We start from the raw sequence: 17,766 nt of genomic DNA, 5'->3' as shown, positions 1-17,766 counted from the left end.
TTTAATGTGAATAGCTTGGCCATGTGGAAGTGTGCCATTACTTTTTCCTCTTTTTGTAAATTCTTTGAGCTAAAAAAACCCCGAACACTTATGTATTTTCACTTAGAGAAATTCATTTCTGAAGTGTGATTGCTTATACTGCACTTTCAAACAATCAACCAATATTTGTCTGCATCATATTTGAATACTAGTATCATATCTGCATTCAAACATATCATACAATATAGGAACATCAATAGTTCATTTTGCAAGACCATGACATGCAAGTAGATTCAGATGTAGTTTTCTTGATTGTATGAAAAAATGAACATAGTGTGCAATGGCAAAGGATTATGTTTTTAAAATATTTTATATGATAATTTGTGCAAATACATAATTTAAACATTGATTTATAGAAAAGTGTGAAGATGTAGTATCATAACCTAATAAAAAAAATTTGAATGTGCAATGTCATATAGCTTTATTTGTTTCTTAATGTCAGTACAATTATTGAATAGGAAAATTAAATCTTGATTTGAAATTGATTTGCAAAGATAATTATTAAATATCTTAATTCATCATAGTAAATGAAAGTCTGTTGAGAATCTATTGTTGTTCTGCAAGTATTATCATCATTCTTTTTAAAAATTGGTGCAATTAATGATGAGGCCTATTTTTGCATTAGATTGTTTTGATTATTGATGAGTGATCGATCGTTACAAATCAGTTATAAGATTGATCACTCAGCATTGGGCCCTGAACCGCAACTGGATTATTCAATAAGATAAGGTCTTTATATACGTGTATTTCTTCCATTATTTATTAATTAATCACAGCTATTCTCGAACTTGCAATTGATTGATTGGGCCGTACATTTACATGTTAATTAATGTTCTTTAAATATCTGAATAATTTTGATATCTTTCTGAACATTGAATCAATGATGGTATTTTTTCAAACCTTGTATTATTTTTATATATAGAATCATGGTTAGTTGTAATAACATGCTGAATGTATCCGTTGAGAACATAAGATACATGCATATATGAAATATATATTGGCAAATATATATCTTGAAACTTTTGTTTCTATACAGTGCTGTTTTCATATAAGTGGGTGTGTGAGAGTGTGTGAAAACAAAGGGAAGTATATGTCAAGAGACAATCAATGCATGTTAAACTTGGAGGTGTGTGGACATGGGTGTCAGGCTTTTGAAATATAACAAACTAATAATTACTCTATGTGTAAATGTGTTATGATGATCCCCTTTCCAGGTGTAACAGTTAGGCATTTCATATTCTTTGGAAAGTATTTCACACCAAGGATTTTCCCGTTTTCTTCAAATGACATTAGGTCAGGTTTGATACCAAGAAATTATAATTTTTTTTGTGGGGGGGGGGGGGGGGTAGGATGATGCAAAGGGCTATTTTAATTTAATTTTGAATGAATAGTGTTACTATTTCATGACACAACCATAATGTCTCTCTACTTTGCTCTTTTTTTTCAAATTCTTCCGATTTCTTTCAAACTTTCGACATTTTTTTTTTAATTGTTACATCTTTACGTGAATTTATGTACATACATGCATGTACATATTGCACCATAAATGATGACAAGTGAAATAATGACGCAAAAGATAGAGAGATTTCCACCAGTAAAGTATATTTCAAGTTTTATTTTTATCTTTAATTGTATAAATATTCAATCATCAACTTCATACATGTACTTTTTGTTACAAAAACATCATCATACAAACATAGTAAAGTACATAAATATATTGCCACGCATGAAAGAGTCTGTTTCAATCATAATAATGCCCAGTCGGTGGTGAATCAAAGAAAATGAAAAAAATTCTAATATACAAATAATCATGATCGTACTAAAAAAAAAATATTGGAAATAGATCACGATGCACACACTAATTTCTACGTTAAAGTCGGCATATAAAGTCATATGTAGTAACGTAAGTGAAATGAATAAGGAGATTGAATGGGAAGAATAATGTGAGAAAGAAAAGAAGAGAGATTGGGGAGAGTTTATGTGATAGAATCAGACTTGCAAAATAGAGAGGGAGAATGATCTGAGGGGGAGGGGGTGGGAAGAGAGAGAAAGAGAAGTGTGGGGGCAGGGAGGGGCCAGGGAGAATGCGGATGGGTGTGTTTGAGTGTGTTTGGGTGTCAGAAAGAGATTTGTATTTGGCGGCCTACTCGCACGGATTTGAAAAACAAAGGTGTAAATTTATATTTTCTTCGAATAAATTAAAGAGAGAGACAATCACAGAAGTTGATAAAAAAAGAATGGGATACATCACCTCTTACTGGGCAGAGTCAAAGAATACTTCATCGAGAGAGTAAAGGGGCGATCATACATCACCGGCTTAGACCACAGCACACTACTTTTTACGAGTGGTCTAATTTCCGATTTTGGACAAAACTGAAAATTTGATTATTTTTATTATTAATATAATGATCTTATTTGAAGTTCAGGATGAATATTAGAATACTAATTTCAACAATTTAAGTAGTTGCAATCCTTTTGTTAAGAGCAATGACCAAATTGGCTAAACATCTTAGCTAATCCTTATGGAGTCCTTTGGTGATCTTCGCACTTTGCTTTAATCGCAATATTTTTTTATGACGTCATTACGATTTTGAATTTAACTTAATATGAGGAGGAATGGAATAGCCATTAAAATGGATTGAAGTATTCATACGACGATTCAGAACTTGGACTCTAGTTTGTTGCATGGTTTAATTTGATTATTGATTATTATAACGGTATATTTCAAATTCGGGTCGACGTAGCGTAAGGTATGCTGTGGCATTTGGAATGATGGCGGTTCATGCTCGAATATTGCCTCGAATATGGATGCAATTAGAGTACTTTATTACAGAGTATGGCCAATTCGTTTTCAGTGGGTTACATTAGTGCAAGTGTTGCTTTGTTGGGCAAGTACAAATTAAAAGAAATTGCGAAACATAGTAACCCACTGAAAGCGAACTGGCGGAAAGGGCTCCGATGATTACATCCACAAACCGCCGTGCCCCGCCATCTAGACCGTTGATGTGTGGTGTAGGGAATGGATGTGGGTTGAATATTGAGAGCTCGGCCTCATGCCGATGATCTAATATTCGATTAATAAAAATAACACTCAAATACAGAATATCAATAATTCGAAATAGAAGAATATTGATACCATGATTTAAGGAAAATAGTCATACTTAGATTAGTTCCATCGCTTAACTTGAAAATTTAATACTACCTTTTTTAAATGAAGCAAGGTTTATTTCACTGAAGAGAATATGATTCCTATTGACAGAATTCGATTGTTCATTTTTGTTAGCTTAGTCCAATATTGAGCATTCTTTTTAACGAAAAAAATCTTTTTCGGAATGTGCTCTCAGATCTAGATAGGGATAGGTTTCCATTGCTGATGTTTGGACAGTCATAGCAATATACAGTATTTCACGGGTCGTGTGGTCTAGTGGTTAGCTAGAGCATTGGACTCATAATAGCAAGGTTGTGAGTTCGAACCCCACTCTGCCATTGTCTCCACTTTTATAACAAGGCCCGAGAGTAATATCTGTCGTCTATAAGGTCAGCCACCATGACTGATTAAACTAGACGTAAAATGTTTCCTAGGTAATTAGTTATATACCAGCTTGGCGTTTACCAGTTCCTACGGGAGTTACCATAAACAGTAGCATCTCAACACTGGATTTGTTTCTCTTTTTTCCGTTTTACCATTTCTCTCTCGAGTAAACCTGAAATTTGGTAATATAATTTACTATAATCAGTTCTCCTAGATACTCGGGACTTTTTTCAATTAATACATTAAGCCGTGATTGCTTTGTATTGCAAAACCCAGCCCTTTCCGTCCTTTAACACAGAATATTATTTTGTGAAAAGGAGGCATTAATTAAGGAAGAAGTGATGATTATGAAAACTTAATTCCATAATGCCCCATTTGCAGCCCTTCATGTTGTGTTTTATCAATTATTTTACACCTTTATCCCACCCACAAGTACAAGGTTAAACAGTTCGGCAAAAGCTCTTCTCTAGTAGTTCAGGAACGGGTAAGTCGCGTATTTGGATCGAACAGACCGTTTATGGCACACTCGGTCGGATCGAGTTTTCGACTCCCATTCTCGACGCATGGTATCCACTTTTATCTTGCAAAGTATTATTCTTCCAAATAACCCATGGATAAGAAAATACTGTTGTTAATCATTCAAAACTACACATTACCGGGGAGGAAAGTTGTCACGAAGATATCTTGTAGTTCATGTCACCATTATATCATCAGGAACTCAACTGATCTGTACTCCGTGATTTATTGGCAAATCTATAGCATGGTTTTCGAATTTGTGAGTTTTCGTAAATATGGTCATCCGAAGAAGAAAGAATATCTTCTCCTTCATCGTCATCGTCTCTGTATTTTAACGGACTCGGGACTGTTCCGGGTCGTTCTTGAATGACAGGCTTAAGCTGCTGACACGAAATCTGCTTTGGATTGCTATTTGAGTCAGTTCTCGTATCAGGGTTATTGTTCCGTCTATTCGTGCCATTCGTTAACGAACAACCGTTGAGGATCACGTGTTCACTTTCTGATTCTGTACTCTCGGATTTCTCGAGGAGTCTTTGGTGAGGGCCAGACTTTTTGCTGGGAGGGACACGTTTCAGTACGTCTGGTTTCGGCTTAATGGTCGGTTTCCCGTTTCGCCGGAACGCAGATTGGAGAATCTCCCTTGCTTCATTTCGACCACGGTTTGCCGCCGCGCCGACGACCACGGCTGCAGGCGTATTCGAGTTTATGGGAAACGGCGCCTGCCCAAACGGAAACAACCTCTTGCTGATATTTCTGTCCTGCCACTTGGCTACTGAGTCGTTCACGTAACCATGTGGAGCATTGTTCAGCGCCCTCATCTGTCGTTGGACCATGTACTGTAATAAAAAACACTCCGGCGACATTTCGAGAGGATCGTCGCCATTTAATCCACCTCCCAACAACCCATTCTCCCCGTTCTTGTTAAGGTATTCGTATGGGTGTGAATAGTCAATGCTATACATGGAATCTTCGCGGTCAACATGATCGACGTTCAGGTATACGTGTGAATCATCACTACTGGTTGAGGATTCCAAGCTTCTGGAGTCTGACGGCTCTGGTATCGGAGGGTCCGGAGGAGGACTGTGTTTAAGATGCGGGGAGGTGCTCCCAGCGAACCGGACGTGGTGCTTGTTGACATCCGGAGGTCTCATGGGTAGTGCCGGTGACGATGACGATGATGAGGGCGGTAATGATGCCGGAGGCGGTGGTGGTGGAGGTAACAGAGAAGGCGGAGGAGACGACGAGGATTCGTTCGCTGATGTGTTTATCTCAGATGCAGTAGTTACTGTATAGGGTATTGGAAAATAAGAAAGGAGCGGCACGTTAATTAACTTAAAAAACGACAAGTAGAAAAAATTCAAAGAGTAGAACATGTTTCAAGGTTATTCACATATAACCACGTGTCTGAAAACTACATAGGACCTGCAGAGTGACAAGCAATCACAGATGTCATAATTGTTGACAGAAATATTGGAAAATGCCTTAAATTTCTTTGTATTGTTCTGACTTGTACGAACATTGATGAAGGTGAAGTATTTGTGGAATGCTGTCGTCACTTCGAAAGTATAAGCAGAGGTGCCATGACCGAGTGGTCTAAGGCGCCTGACTAGTCATCTTTGAAAGTCTGGGGTTCTATTCCCGGCTACGGCACCTATGTCCGTGAGCAGGGCGTTTAATCGACAGTGCTCTTATTATATCCTACATTCAAATAAACGGAAATGCTATATTCTTGGTAACTAGGTGTGCACTTCTTTCGAAAAAGACATATCTTCATTTATAAGGGGAAAAATATCAATGGGTCAAAAAATCGTTTAATTCTCAACAAGTCTATATCGTAATATAACTTCAAAGTTTAAATGATGCATGAAAGAATATCATATTCGGATCCTACTATATGGTTTCCGTTACAAATAAGCATGATACATACCTGTTGTAGGTTGCGTGCTGTTGGTCCCTAGTTCTGTCTCTTCATCTGAGTCCAATTCCTCACAATAATCCGAATCTCTGAAAGAAAATAATCATAAAAGACAAAATGAATAAATAGAAATTTAGATTGAAAGCCTGTAAACAATACAGGCGAATTTAATGATTCGATTTTCGATCCCAAAAAAAAACATACGGAGAAGGTAGACGGAAACGCGGACACAGCAGAAAAAAAAATCACTTTACCTCACGATTTCACGAAATATACGTACGAAATAGCACATAGATAACTTGAATACTGTTAAGATCAGTGCTTCGAAATATTCTCTGACATATTGCGTTCAAACGATTTACGTAATACTGCTAAAACGTTCTAGAAAAAATTAGCGTCCGGTCCGAACAAACGGCCTATTTAGGATCAATATTCCAAATCTCATTTGAGTGTGACCTGGTTGAGGCATGTGATGATCAGAAGAAATATTTAAGAAGTCGATTTTGTATGCAAGAACAGACAAAGAAATGTGCATATGATCATTAAAAGAAATTAAAGGCGTATAAGAATTTGAGGGGGTGGGGAGACGCATATACTGATTCATCCAAATCTCATTTACATCAGGGAATTCCCCTGAATATTCAAACATTGAAAACGTGCCACAACAAAAAAAAGAAAGAAAGGAATAATGATAACTTCGATATCATGAGGGGATAAAAAAAATCCCAGGGATGCTCCAAGCTCTACTTGGCGGGAAAACTCGAAAGGGATACCCACAATCTTTGAAGATTAAACCATGAGGGAAAATAATGGTAACGAACGGGATTGGGATTTAAAAAAAAGGGTAGAACATAAAGCTGATGTGAGAACCCAAGACAAAGTAATACTAGTAAGCGTGGGAGGATGAGGAGGAGGAGGAGGGGAGTTTCCCTTGATGCTTGACTCACCGTTTGTATTCAATCTTAGACTTATAGCGCCTCCTACGGATACTGCACACCACACAGACGCCCCCTAGTGTTATCCAGGTTGTTATGGAAACCACAAATAGGGCGATGACGTAACCTGTAAAGAAACATTCGAAGAAACACAAAGAAACAAATGTGAAAATAAGTGATGTGATATATGAATCGATCTTCGATTATTGTAAGAAATACGAATCCGTGGGAAGGCTTTTGATGAAAAAAACATAGAGCAAATGATCTCATTGTCATCTTATATACCCGATTTCGCAATTGGGTTTTTAGAAGAATGGTTTGTAGATTTCATTCCCACTCAGGTGTCTAAAAATGATTAAATGGCAACATCATGTATCGCTGTAACAACAATGGTTTTGAATTAACACCACCAAGTTTGGTGTTAGTCATGGTAAAACTGGTGGTATCCTCTTTCCACAAAAGTGGTGAAGTTCTAAGACCGTGTTTAGGCAGTGGGGGAACAGCTTTGGTTTTTCCAGGACTTAATCTTGTTACAAGTCACTTCACGTCAATTTGTCAATCGTCGAAACTATAACAAAATCCGAAAGACGTGCTTGCGGTTAGTCTAGCACAATCACCAAACATTATGATCAATGTATAGCTTAGTTAAGTCTTAATTCCTTAATTAACAGTCATTGACGTAGAGAAGGTGTCTCCGCATCGCAGGTGCCTCCAGCCAGTCGATTTTTTCCGAGTGATAATTTCCTGTGTTTTATTTGACAAGTTAAGGTTAAAGGTCAATGGCAAAATTGAAACTAATAATCTGATTTGTTACACGTTATTTTTTTATCAAAATGCACTTGCAGAAGTGAACCTGATTGGCCATTGCAGTTTTTGCCATTTGTGGCTAGTTTAGTGCCACGGCAACCGGGCCCGGTTGCCTGTCACAACAGGCATTCTTCGGCGAGAAATTTAGATATCGAATTCCAGGTGTGAACGGGCACATGGTCACAAACACATATAGGAAAGTGATTACCTATGATAACTGCAGCTGTACAAGCTGTATAACCGTTTCTGATTGGTATAAATGGTATAACAAATTAATATTACAATTCGTAATCAAGGTAATTTTCTTAAGCCTTAGACGGTTAGGAGTTTCTTCCTCTTCCTTTAAGATTGGGACGATCATACCGGCTTGTCCTTTTATATTTCATTGTATTTAGAAAAGATAATTATGTGACGATCAAAGTAATGTGGTTCTATTTTTTTTTGTCACAAAGGGCCTACATGGAGAAGCAATACACACAAAACCAAGCTTCAATATCTCCAGAATTTGCCACTGACAAATTCGTCGTCACACGACTGTCACAGAAGAAGAGTGACACGGTTCTTACACAAAGTCATGTTTATTTATTCTTGGACACTCATTTTAAAGGTTCCGACATATTCCCAAGACAGAATTTCCATTTTTATATGTAGTCGGTTGATTCATGCATAGGCCCTATATAGGAATTAATTTTTTCAAGGCACCGATGTATATAGACCCTGGAGGGAGTTTTCAAAACGGTCAGTTTTTCTTTTAGTTCATCCTAAACCACAATTGTTGACGATTTTCCTGGTTTGGTCATTCGATGATACATTTCTAGTCATGCCGGGGGCACCAACGCAGCTCGTCAGGCAAACCATTTTTATTTATAGTAAAAACCAAAATTTCATCATCATCATACAGCCAGAATTCTAACTGAATCTGTCATTTTGTTGTCTAGATTCTCAATTTAATATCATGTATATACCTATTATGCATCTATTACAGATATCAAATATTTTACAGTGTTTTCATTGCATTGACATTTTCATTCTCATGTAAAGAATTTTATACAGAAAGCATAACAGAACATTTAGAACGAAAGACATGAAATAAACGAAATATTATCTTGATTTACCACAAAGCTTTTTTTGGAGTTGTTTTGTCACGTTTGTCACCTTTCTTAAATAGAATCTTCTTTATATGGACCAACGCGGACAGAAAACTCATGCATGATTTTATCATTAAATACAATTATTGGCAAGGTCATAATTGAAATAATATCTCATTTATGATTGTGAAATTAAATCAGAATAAATCTTGCTGGTTAATTGTCTGGAAAATTCGGCAGTAAAAATCAGTATATCAATTTTACCCATCTAACGAACATGACAATTACAATGAATTTCATCTGAAAAAATGATTATCGACATACCTAAACTTATAATTAAGTCGCCCCATGAACTAAATTAAAACTATGTATAACGCATGGTCCAAAATCTTGAATAATCTATATTTAACTTGCTTCTTAAAACTTCAACCCATTTACCAATTGCCGTGAGAGGGGTGCACGCACCTGAAATAGGTCACCCTTATACCTTTGCAGTTGGTATTAATAAAAATGAAGTTTGAAAGAAAATAGATGATTGCCTTGTTTCGTTGAAGTGTGGTTTTAATTACTGAGTATGAGTAAGCATGATTGACGACAAAGTAACGGCTCTCTGACATATGATAGACGCAACCTTTTGAGTATTGTTTAACAGTGTTGTATAATATTGCCGAAGATCAGCAAAGAAGAGCAGAGAAAAACATAGGGGCCATTTTGAATCGCCTTACGTAACACAGAGCTTATGAAATTTTGATGAAATGAAACAATTTATCGTTTATGAATTTAACCGGTGCCAGTGAAATACTGCGTTTAACAGAGCCACTCTGTTCCTCCTTGCCTGTAATTTGATACCTATACAAACTTGATGAAATTATCTACCTTTTCATAAACAGGTTTATCATAAGTGGATTTAACCGGGTCGGTGAAATAGTGCTGTGTCACAGTATTGAAGAACGTGTTCACGGATTACTTGAGGTATAGGGTGTATCTGCGCGTTGCTCCTAATACCGAAGGGGAAAGATCTGCCCTTTCTTATTACCGGGCTGGTCTGCCAAAAATGTTCAAAACTATTTCAGTGTTGGTAAACCAACTTAAATTGAGTTTGTCAGACTCCGTTGATTTGAAAGGAGATATCAACAGTAGGGTATCTAAACTGTAGACGACTACAAAATTGTAGTTTTATCATTGAAGTGAAGCATATATTCGATACATTACAGACGACTTAAGTGAGTGTTGTTGTTTTTTCTTCCCAGTGCCAAACTACATGGGCGTATTTGCAGTTGAGTGTTTAGAGGAAATGATATCCAAGGAGTATCTTTTCGAACAGAATTCATGAAAATCAGATTCAGGTTTTCCAAATACTTGTTAAAATGACACTATGCATTACGATTGTGTTAGACCGATCTTACATAATTCCCTAGGGCGAATCTTGATTAATGTTTTTTAAACAATGACCAATTTGAAGGTTTGCATGGTATAATACAGATTGCGTACATTCTTAAGGTTCACCATGTGATTATTCTTGAAAGGGCTGAATAGTTAAAATGACGAAAAATAAGTTGATAAGAAATGAAAATGGAAGCGATTGAGGTGAAATTAGAAAGCCAGGAAGAGGTACCAGAAGATGAGAGAGAATTGTATCCGTGAAATAGGGATGACATCCTTAAAAGGACTATAAATGAGACGAAATGTGATGACTTGAAGCTAATAGTAGATGAGCTGAGGGGTCTGTGCAGCTTGACCTTATGGACTCTTGTCCCGATAGTCCCTACATTCCTTTTCAGGACTAACTACATGCTGACCCGTACGCGATTTTTTTCCCCGTCAGTACTTGTGTACCCGACGCGAGAGGGCAGTATACCGTAACCGCAAAAAAACCGCGACCTGGGGAGTGTTTCATTAACATTTTCATCCGACAAGTTGTCAGATCTGACATCTTTCTCTGATGTTGATTGGCTGAGAGGTACTGTTACTATGGTAACTGTCGGATAAAATAGGACATGTTGGATAAAACGTCCGACAAGTCCTTTCATGAAACGCCCCTAGTACCACTCTTCTACACAAACATACAGAGTTTGGTTGAAAATGTCAAACGCTGTCACAGGGCTAGAATGGCTATAGCATACTTATGACTCGATGTTATGAAATGACAACATAGTTTGAATGAATATCATACGATCATATATCCCAAATGCTATAAGAAGCATTTCAGATTGTTATGAAAATATTGAACCATCTTGTTGACGCCAAAATAAATAGATCCACACGCGTTGGATAATGAAATATGGTCTGATAAGATTTGAAAATACATGTGAGGGAAACATGGCGCGTAGGAGTAAATAAGTATGACACCTTAACGGGCAGATTGTATATCGTCTTGACTGTTTGGGGCCCCCCGTAAATGGTTTGGGTTATCGCTGATTCAAATGTTATGAATTGTGGCGTAAATATTACTGCAAGTCATACATCTTTCACGAGAGGATCTGTAGAATGTATATTGGCTAATACCTAGAATACGTTCTATTAAAGAATAAAAGTGCCATGGGATCTCAAGCAAAGTAAAATGGCATTCGTAAGAAAAAATAATGTTTATCGTTAAGAAGCCTGTAGATTCGAGGGGAATCTCGGAGAACTTTTTGACGATTCATACCATAGTCTAAAATACATAGGCAATTCAATTTATGTTGTGCAGTATAGAAAAATGACAAATCAAGCATGAAGGGGGGGGGGTATAGTTTATCCAAGTTGTAAAAACAGGAACATTACAAATCGTTAAGAGTTCGCTTGGCTAGTCGGCCTACTTATTTTACAGAATTGTAGGTAGGGTTTTTAATCTTCAGATCGACGTCCCATCCGGGTCCATCACTACTAAAGGTGATGACTATACCTGTAATTATACCACTATCTGAACACAACCATCTTTTCTTTGACCCGTGTCATAAAGAATTAAAACTATTGTAGAGCTCGTTATGGCAACTACCATAGTGACAGGGCTCAGTAGCCACTCACAATGTAGCCATTCACAATGTAGGTTTCCATAAAAATTACAATGCAAAAAAAAAAAAACTTGCGAAAAAAGTCATTATGTGAAAGGAGTCCCAGTAATCAACTCATCCTGTGCTCAACTCACCTGGGCATTTACACGTCCCTCCATCCAGGGCACACGTACATCCTATCTTGCTAAGCACACCACAAGACGACCGGCACATGGCGGTTCCATTACCCGGTGGTAGCCGGTCGTACGGCCGTAGCGGATTCATCATCTCTTCACCGTCCGAATCATCCTATGACATGGAAAAGAATGGCGTGGGTGGAAGATATAAGTAAGCTTGGTTCTGCTCCTTGAATTTCCAATCGAATCCATCTTTATATGCCCATGTCATATTTTTCAATATGCAATCGGTTTGTTAAATTGTGTGATGTCATTCATGTCGCTAGCTTATACAGTAAGTAGGAGCATTAGAAAAGATGCAGGTTACATCATCATAAGATGTGAAAGAAGTGGCATTGCAAAAGGTGATAGGTCAGGATTGGGTCTGCTTCCTAAATTTCTAATCGAATGCATTTATGCCATGTCATATTTGCAAAAATTCATTTGGTTGATAAAGTTACGCGATGTCATTCACGTTGTTCGATCCTTTGTAAGAGCATTATTACGTCATCATTAGATGTGAAAGAAGTGGCGCTACAAAAGGTTAAAGGTCAAGCTGGAATGGCATCCACTTAACGCTACCAAATAAAGATGAATTGGGCAGTTAGTGTATTAAGACCTTGTGAATGATCCTTTAACAAGGAAAAGGGGCTGGCAATAAGACAGTTAACTTACCTGCGAAGAAATAATCTTTAGGGAGACATTTTCCAAATTTCATGAGAGCCTTTTTCAATCTCATACAGTCATTTTCAACTGAGGTACTCTTAGGTCGTTAAGGCAAAAGTGCTGTAATCAAAGCCTAATTTTCTCGCTTATGGAGGGTATATAATTGCGACAAAAAGGCACTTTCCGAGTAATAATAAATCAAAGATTAACCTAACGAAAATAACTGTCACTTAAAACAAGGATTTTTTTCCAGAAAAGTGAATGGACTTCCCTCACTTAATTAATGAAGGCAGAAGAATTTCAATTGTACAATAGCATTCTTCCATATTCAATTATGATTGAAATATAGTGCTACATTGTGCTGTATAGTCTGAATCAGTTTGCAATTTTCAGCCAACAAGAGGCCGAATGCCCGGAGACCGACAAATGGCCTGCTTAACCGCCAAAAAAGTCAGTATTCTACTGGGACTTCCCCGGCTATTTTTAAAACCCACCTCTGATGAGCTACATGTGCCAGTGACGTGGTGACACACCTCGTAGTGGCTGCACACGCACAGTCCCCGGCAGTCCACACCGTAGTGACCCACTTCACACTTGCGGTCGCATCTCGGTCCGCGGTAACCCGGTTGGCAACCGCAAGTCTGGCTCTGCTCGTCGCAGATCTGACCGCGGTTACAGGTGACTTGACCGCAGCGGACGCGGTAGTTCGTAGCTGTAGAGACAACAAAGGAGAATGGCGTGTTAAGATCATACATATATGAATACATCTACAACATCATCATGAAAGGACATAATTCAGTCATGAAAATGAATTGGGGAATACTCCTAAAGTCTTAATTCATAAGTATTAAATAACTATTTGGTTTCATTAATCCAGTTTTTGTGGAGCGAAATTGACATTTCTACAAGTTCCCCAACTACAGTTGATTCAGACATCAAGGGGTAATACAAAGTTCACAAAGAGGTAAACAATTGTTCCGATGTATAAACGTTATTGCCCCTTGACAGTCCTCGTCGATTTAAAACTCCGAAAAAGAACCGTTCGCTCCAGCCCCCGACTCCTCCGAGTGTTAAAAATGAGAATCTAACGATGACAGATCCGACACACTTATAGGGTTCTGATTCAGTTTGGAGTCATTGCATGTGAATTCACTCATGGTTTAAAAACGTGCTGGAAAAAAAAAGTTTCGTTGCCATGGCATCTGCAACTCATGTTCCCGCCGCATCCGGCCAGGGTAGCCTTGCGCTGCATTTTTAGCTCCATATTCGTCCGTTCTCGTGCTTTCGCCTATTGGATACAGGTTATGTCAGTCAACAAATAGCTTGAGTATTAATATAGTAACGAGAATGATCGGCAGAACGTGAATGATATTTGTCCTGTTACCGGAAAGTAACTTGTTGCTTTTAATTAATTTTACCCTTCCTTTACCCTGTCTCTCCTGCAACTGTATCTTGTTAATTTTTCCCTTTTCTATTCTAAAACCCAACATAATCTGCTCTTACATATTCCTTATTGTAGAATCTCGCAATAGTTTTCTTGTCGATACATTCAGGCCTGTGTCAATTAAGAAAGAACAAACACCAAATAAAATTGGGCAGTCCTCAAAATAAAATAACTGAACGCTGTGGCCCTGTTGTGGCCTGAACCTATAATCCAGTTGCGTGTAAAAATACAAATCTATTCAGAGCTTCAATATTTAAATTATCAACTTAACAAGATCATTGCTAAATTAGTAATGTTGACCGATTCTTCTCACTACTGTAGCCGCAAATAATCACGTCTGATTTAAATCCAGTCATACTCTCAGTCCCAAATAAAATGTACACGAAATACAAAAAAGAATAGGATCCTTAAAATCAAACCATACAGTCGTGAATTTCAATATAGGTGACATCTAATTTCAGATAGTCATAAATGATCATAGTCTTTGACTAACAACAAAAATCAATTAGTATTTACGATGTATTTGTTTGTTATTTTCATTTTTGTATTAATTTACTTGAAAACGCTTTTTGTCTTGAATGCTTATCTCTCTATTTAACTCTGTCTACCTGTCTCTCGTTTCCTGAGTGCCAATGTCTCTCATTCTCTCTGTTTCATTATCTCGCTCTCTATCTGCATTTAATACTTCAAAGTTTCCCTTTTAGCTTTCATTCCATTCCTCTTTCCTTCCACTTTTCTCCACTGGGTTCGATCAGCGGACACGAGCGAGGCAGGTTCCTAAAATTATCCCACCGTGAGTCATTAGTTAAATTAGTGAGTTAGGGCAGACGTTATAATTTCACGTTGTTCTTGCTGTCAGTCCCTTGATGGACCGCCGTGGTGAAGGGTGAGTTGTGTAAGGGATGTAGTAATGAAGAGAGGAAAAGAGGGAGAGAGGGAGGGGAGAGGGAGATATATACAATATACAAGATACAGAGATGATGAAAAGTAGGGGAAAATAAAAAGGGAAAAATAGAGGGAGAAGATGAAACAGAGAGAAGAGTGTGACAGAGAGCTAGAGAGAGCTAGAATATTAAGACCCTGCGCTGGCAGAGTGTAGGTGTATGATGTGCGTGTGAGATAGTGGGTGTGTACGGAGAGTGTGGGTGAGTAAGGAGAGTGTGGGTGAGTGTGGGTGTATATGCGTGTAAGGGTGGGTGTTTTGGTACGCGTGTGCGTGAAATCAGCGTGCAAGTCAAGTGGAATAATGCATGGGGAAAGTGTGCGTGTGCATGTCTCCATTGTGTAGGTATATGTGGGGTAGAAATGTGCAGCATGGCGTGAAAATGATAAAAGACAACTTTGATAAACTATCAATAATGTGTACCTCGGATGTAGAGCAAGAATATCAATTCAACATACATAAAACTAATTTAGGCTTCAGTCGTAAACTTACATTTCACGTACTCACATCTACTTGAGCATCCCTAATAAATGCAAGGCAAATATTCAGATGTCCATATCAAATATATACATTTTCTAAATCCATCCAAGTCTAAGTTTGATACATTACATTTTTTATTGAGAATGTGAGATCAACCCAAGACGCGACTTTGAGTATACTCTACTTTGACTGCACCCCCTCATGTTCAATACTTAGCGTTCAATATTTAGAGTATGATGTATGGGCTATTTTGAACGTGTTCTAGTTTGATAATAAAAAGACAACAAGATTAAACCTTCATCTGACCTCGACCTTCAACAATTGGGTCAAGCTTCCAGACCCGATGACATTTTGATATGGATATGGTATAGGCTTAGTAAACGATGAGGGAGAATGGTCATTACCGTGGAGAAAGATGGTCAATACAAGGGATCTGTTACACAAAGCCGTTCCCTACTGGAAAGAACGAAGTATCACAGTGTGGACTTTGCGAAGATGTGATACACACTTGTTCAAATTTAACAATGTACACTATACAGTGTGTGTGTAAGTGAGTGTGTATGTGTTCACTCATTATAGATATAATTTACACTGTTAAAATTGTCAAATTCAACAGTGGACACACTGCGGAACACACTGTGGAACACATTGTTTTTTTTTCAGGATGTGGAATCAATGGCGATTTGAGAGCTATTGTTACCAGCTACAAAAAGGTGACATTTTTATGATGGACGAGTTAAAAAAGAAAATAATTAAGCATTTGCTGTAAAAGATCCTATAGATGAGCGATCAAAATTCTAAAAAAATATATATATAAAAACATAGATAGATGGCAGGGCACTGTGACACAAAAGCAGAAATCAACCGTAACATTTGCGAGGAGTGAACAGTGGCCAATCGAATTCGTCGTAACAACTTTTCAAAAAGTTGCACGTCCCTGTGTAACAGGGAGGGCCGGCCTCGGATCTTGAAAACATGATAGAAGCAGGCCAGGCTATCGTGGAAGGCGACCTGTTCCGGTTGACTATATTCCTTACGTCTACATGCAGGACTAATTACCAACATAATTTCCAGGGGATATCTGTGATGTACGTCGGAAGGAAGTCAAAGACAGCACACTGACCGGTCTTGACGATGATAAATCTTTGAAAAGAAAGTCTGTGATGAGATCATATAGAGATGAACATTAACTCGATCTAAACCCATTCAGCACACAGTGACCGTTCTCTGGTTGGGTCAAGTATCTTCCGATGAAGATCGCAAGAAAATCACGCACAATATACATCAGATGATAGAGGAAGGGAATTCGACCAATAATTCTAAGCTAATTCTTATATTCAACATTAAAGATATTTGAATTAAAATACTGATTTAAAACCAATCCTTTCGCAAATATCGTATCTTTTCTGAAAAGTAAACAAAAAGCGCTTTAACTTTTTTATATTTTAACCATAATCAAATGTCATTTTGGTCCGTTTTAGGCAATTTCTCATTTAAGCACATGGAACTGTTGAAAAGATTCACGGAATTATCATAATGGGGGAATTTAAATTCGGTGCTTATGTCAGTGATGATGATTGAAAGCTCATACTGTTATTCCTTGCATGCACTGAGTGCCGTTGATGGTAGCTCGAGCTAAAGCCGGGGTAAAATAGCAGCGCTTTGTATCCTCTGGCAAAAAGCGCTTTATAAATCCAACTATTATTATTAAGACATCAGTTGCAAAAAACGGCTTCGTTTCACGTTCAGTGCTGTGTCTGGTGTAAATATCAGTGTAACACTAACACCAGCTGTCAACACCAAACGTAAAATCGGCCAATGACGCCCATGAATCACTGTCACGTGGTTAACCATTAAATGGTGATTCAACAATCAATTAAAGACAACTACAGACAGAAGATGACGAAGTAACGCTGGAGGTGATATATTTATGAGAACAGCCCATCTAAATTAAATCATTGAGAATGCAAAAATGCACAAGGCAATGGGGCTTCTACTTTCTAGTAAGAGAAATTATTAAAGTAAAGAATATCGATAATAATTTCTCTTATGGATTTTTTTTTCAGGGACCTTGTTCTCTGCTGTGTTCTATGATGATTTCAAGTATGAATTCGCAGGTCTCGGAAATATATTTTCTACAACTTGTTCAAATTTAGAAATAATTACATCGACGTTCTTATGACAGGATGAAGACATTTTCTGGAGGGGGGATGGGCAGAATGTCCAAGGCATACAACTAAGCTAAGCGTTTTA

General features: G+C 37.7%; 1 protein-coding gene across 1 annotated transcript; it reads right to left on the bottom strand.

The window, feature by feature from the left end:
- Positions 1 to 1,633: 1,633 nt before the first annotated feature.
- On the bottom strand, positions 1,634 to 13,803 carry LOC129255966 (scavenger receptor class F member 2-like). The gene is made up of 6 exons (XM_054894281.2): positions 13,755 to 13,803; positions 13,141 to 13,358; positions 11,960 to 12,113; positions 6,950 to 7,064; positions 6,015 to 6,091; positions 1,634 to 5,372 (listed from the first exon to the last, which is right to left on the bottom strand). Exons 1-6 carry the CDS (start codon positions 13,801 to 13,803, stop codon positions 4,282 to 4,284), a joined length of 1,704 nt encoding a protein of 567 aa, XP_054750256.2. The 3' UTR covers positions 1,634 to 4,281.
- Between the last annotated feature and the right edge of the window lie 3,963 nt (positions 13,804 to 17,766).

Source organism: Lytechinus pictus, chromosome 3 (genome assembly GCF_037042905.1).
Source record: "Lytechinus pictus isolate F3 Inbred chromosome 3, Lp3.0, whole genome shotgun sequence".
Taxonomy (NCBI): domain Eukaryota; kingdom Metazoa; phylum Echinodermata; class Echinoidea; order Temnopleuroida; family Toxopneustidae; genus Lytechinus; species Lytechinus pictus.
The sequence above is the reverse complement of the archived record's forward strand: the minus strand, read 5'-3'. Positions and strand labels throughout refer to the sequence as shown.

What these genes read in the sequence shown, in the direction of transcription:
- LOC129255966 (XM_054894281.2), bottom strand. Translation starts at nt 13,803, where the DNA reads ATGAGTGAATTCACATGCAATGACTCCAAACTGAATCAGAACCCTATA. An exon ending in ACTGAATCAGAACCCTATAA is followed by an intron (nt 13,359 to 13,754) that starts GTGTGTCGGATC and finishes TTGTCTCTACAG; the next exon opens with CTACGAACTACCGCGTCCGC. An exon ending in CAGCACGCAACCTACAACAG is followed by an intron (nt 5,373 to 6,014) that starts GTATGTATCATG and finishes TACCCTATACAG; the next exon opens with TAACTACTGCATCTGAGATA.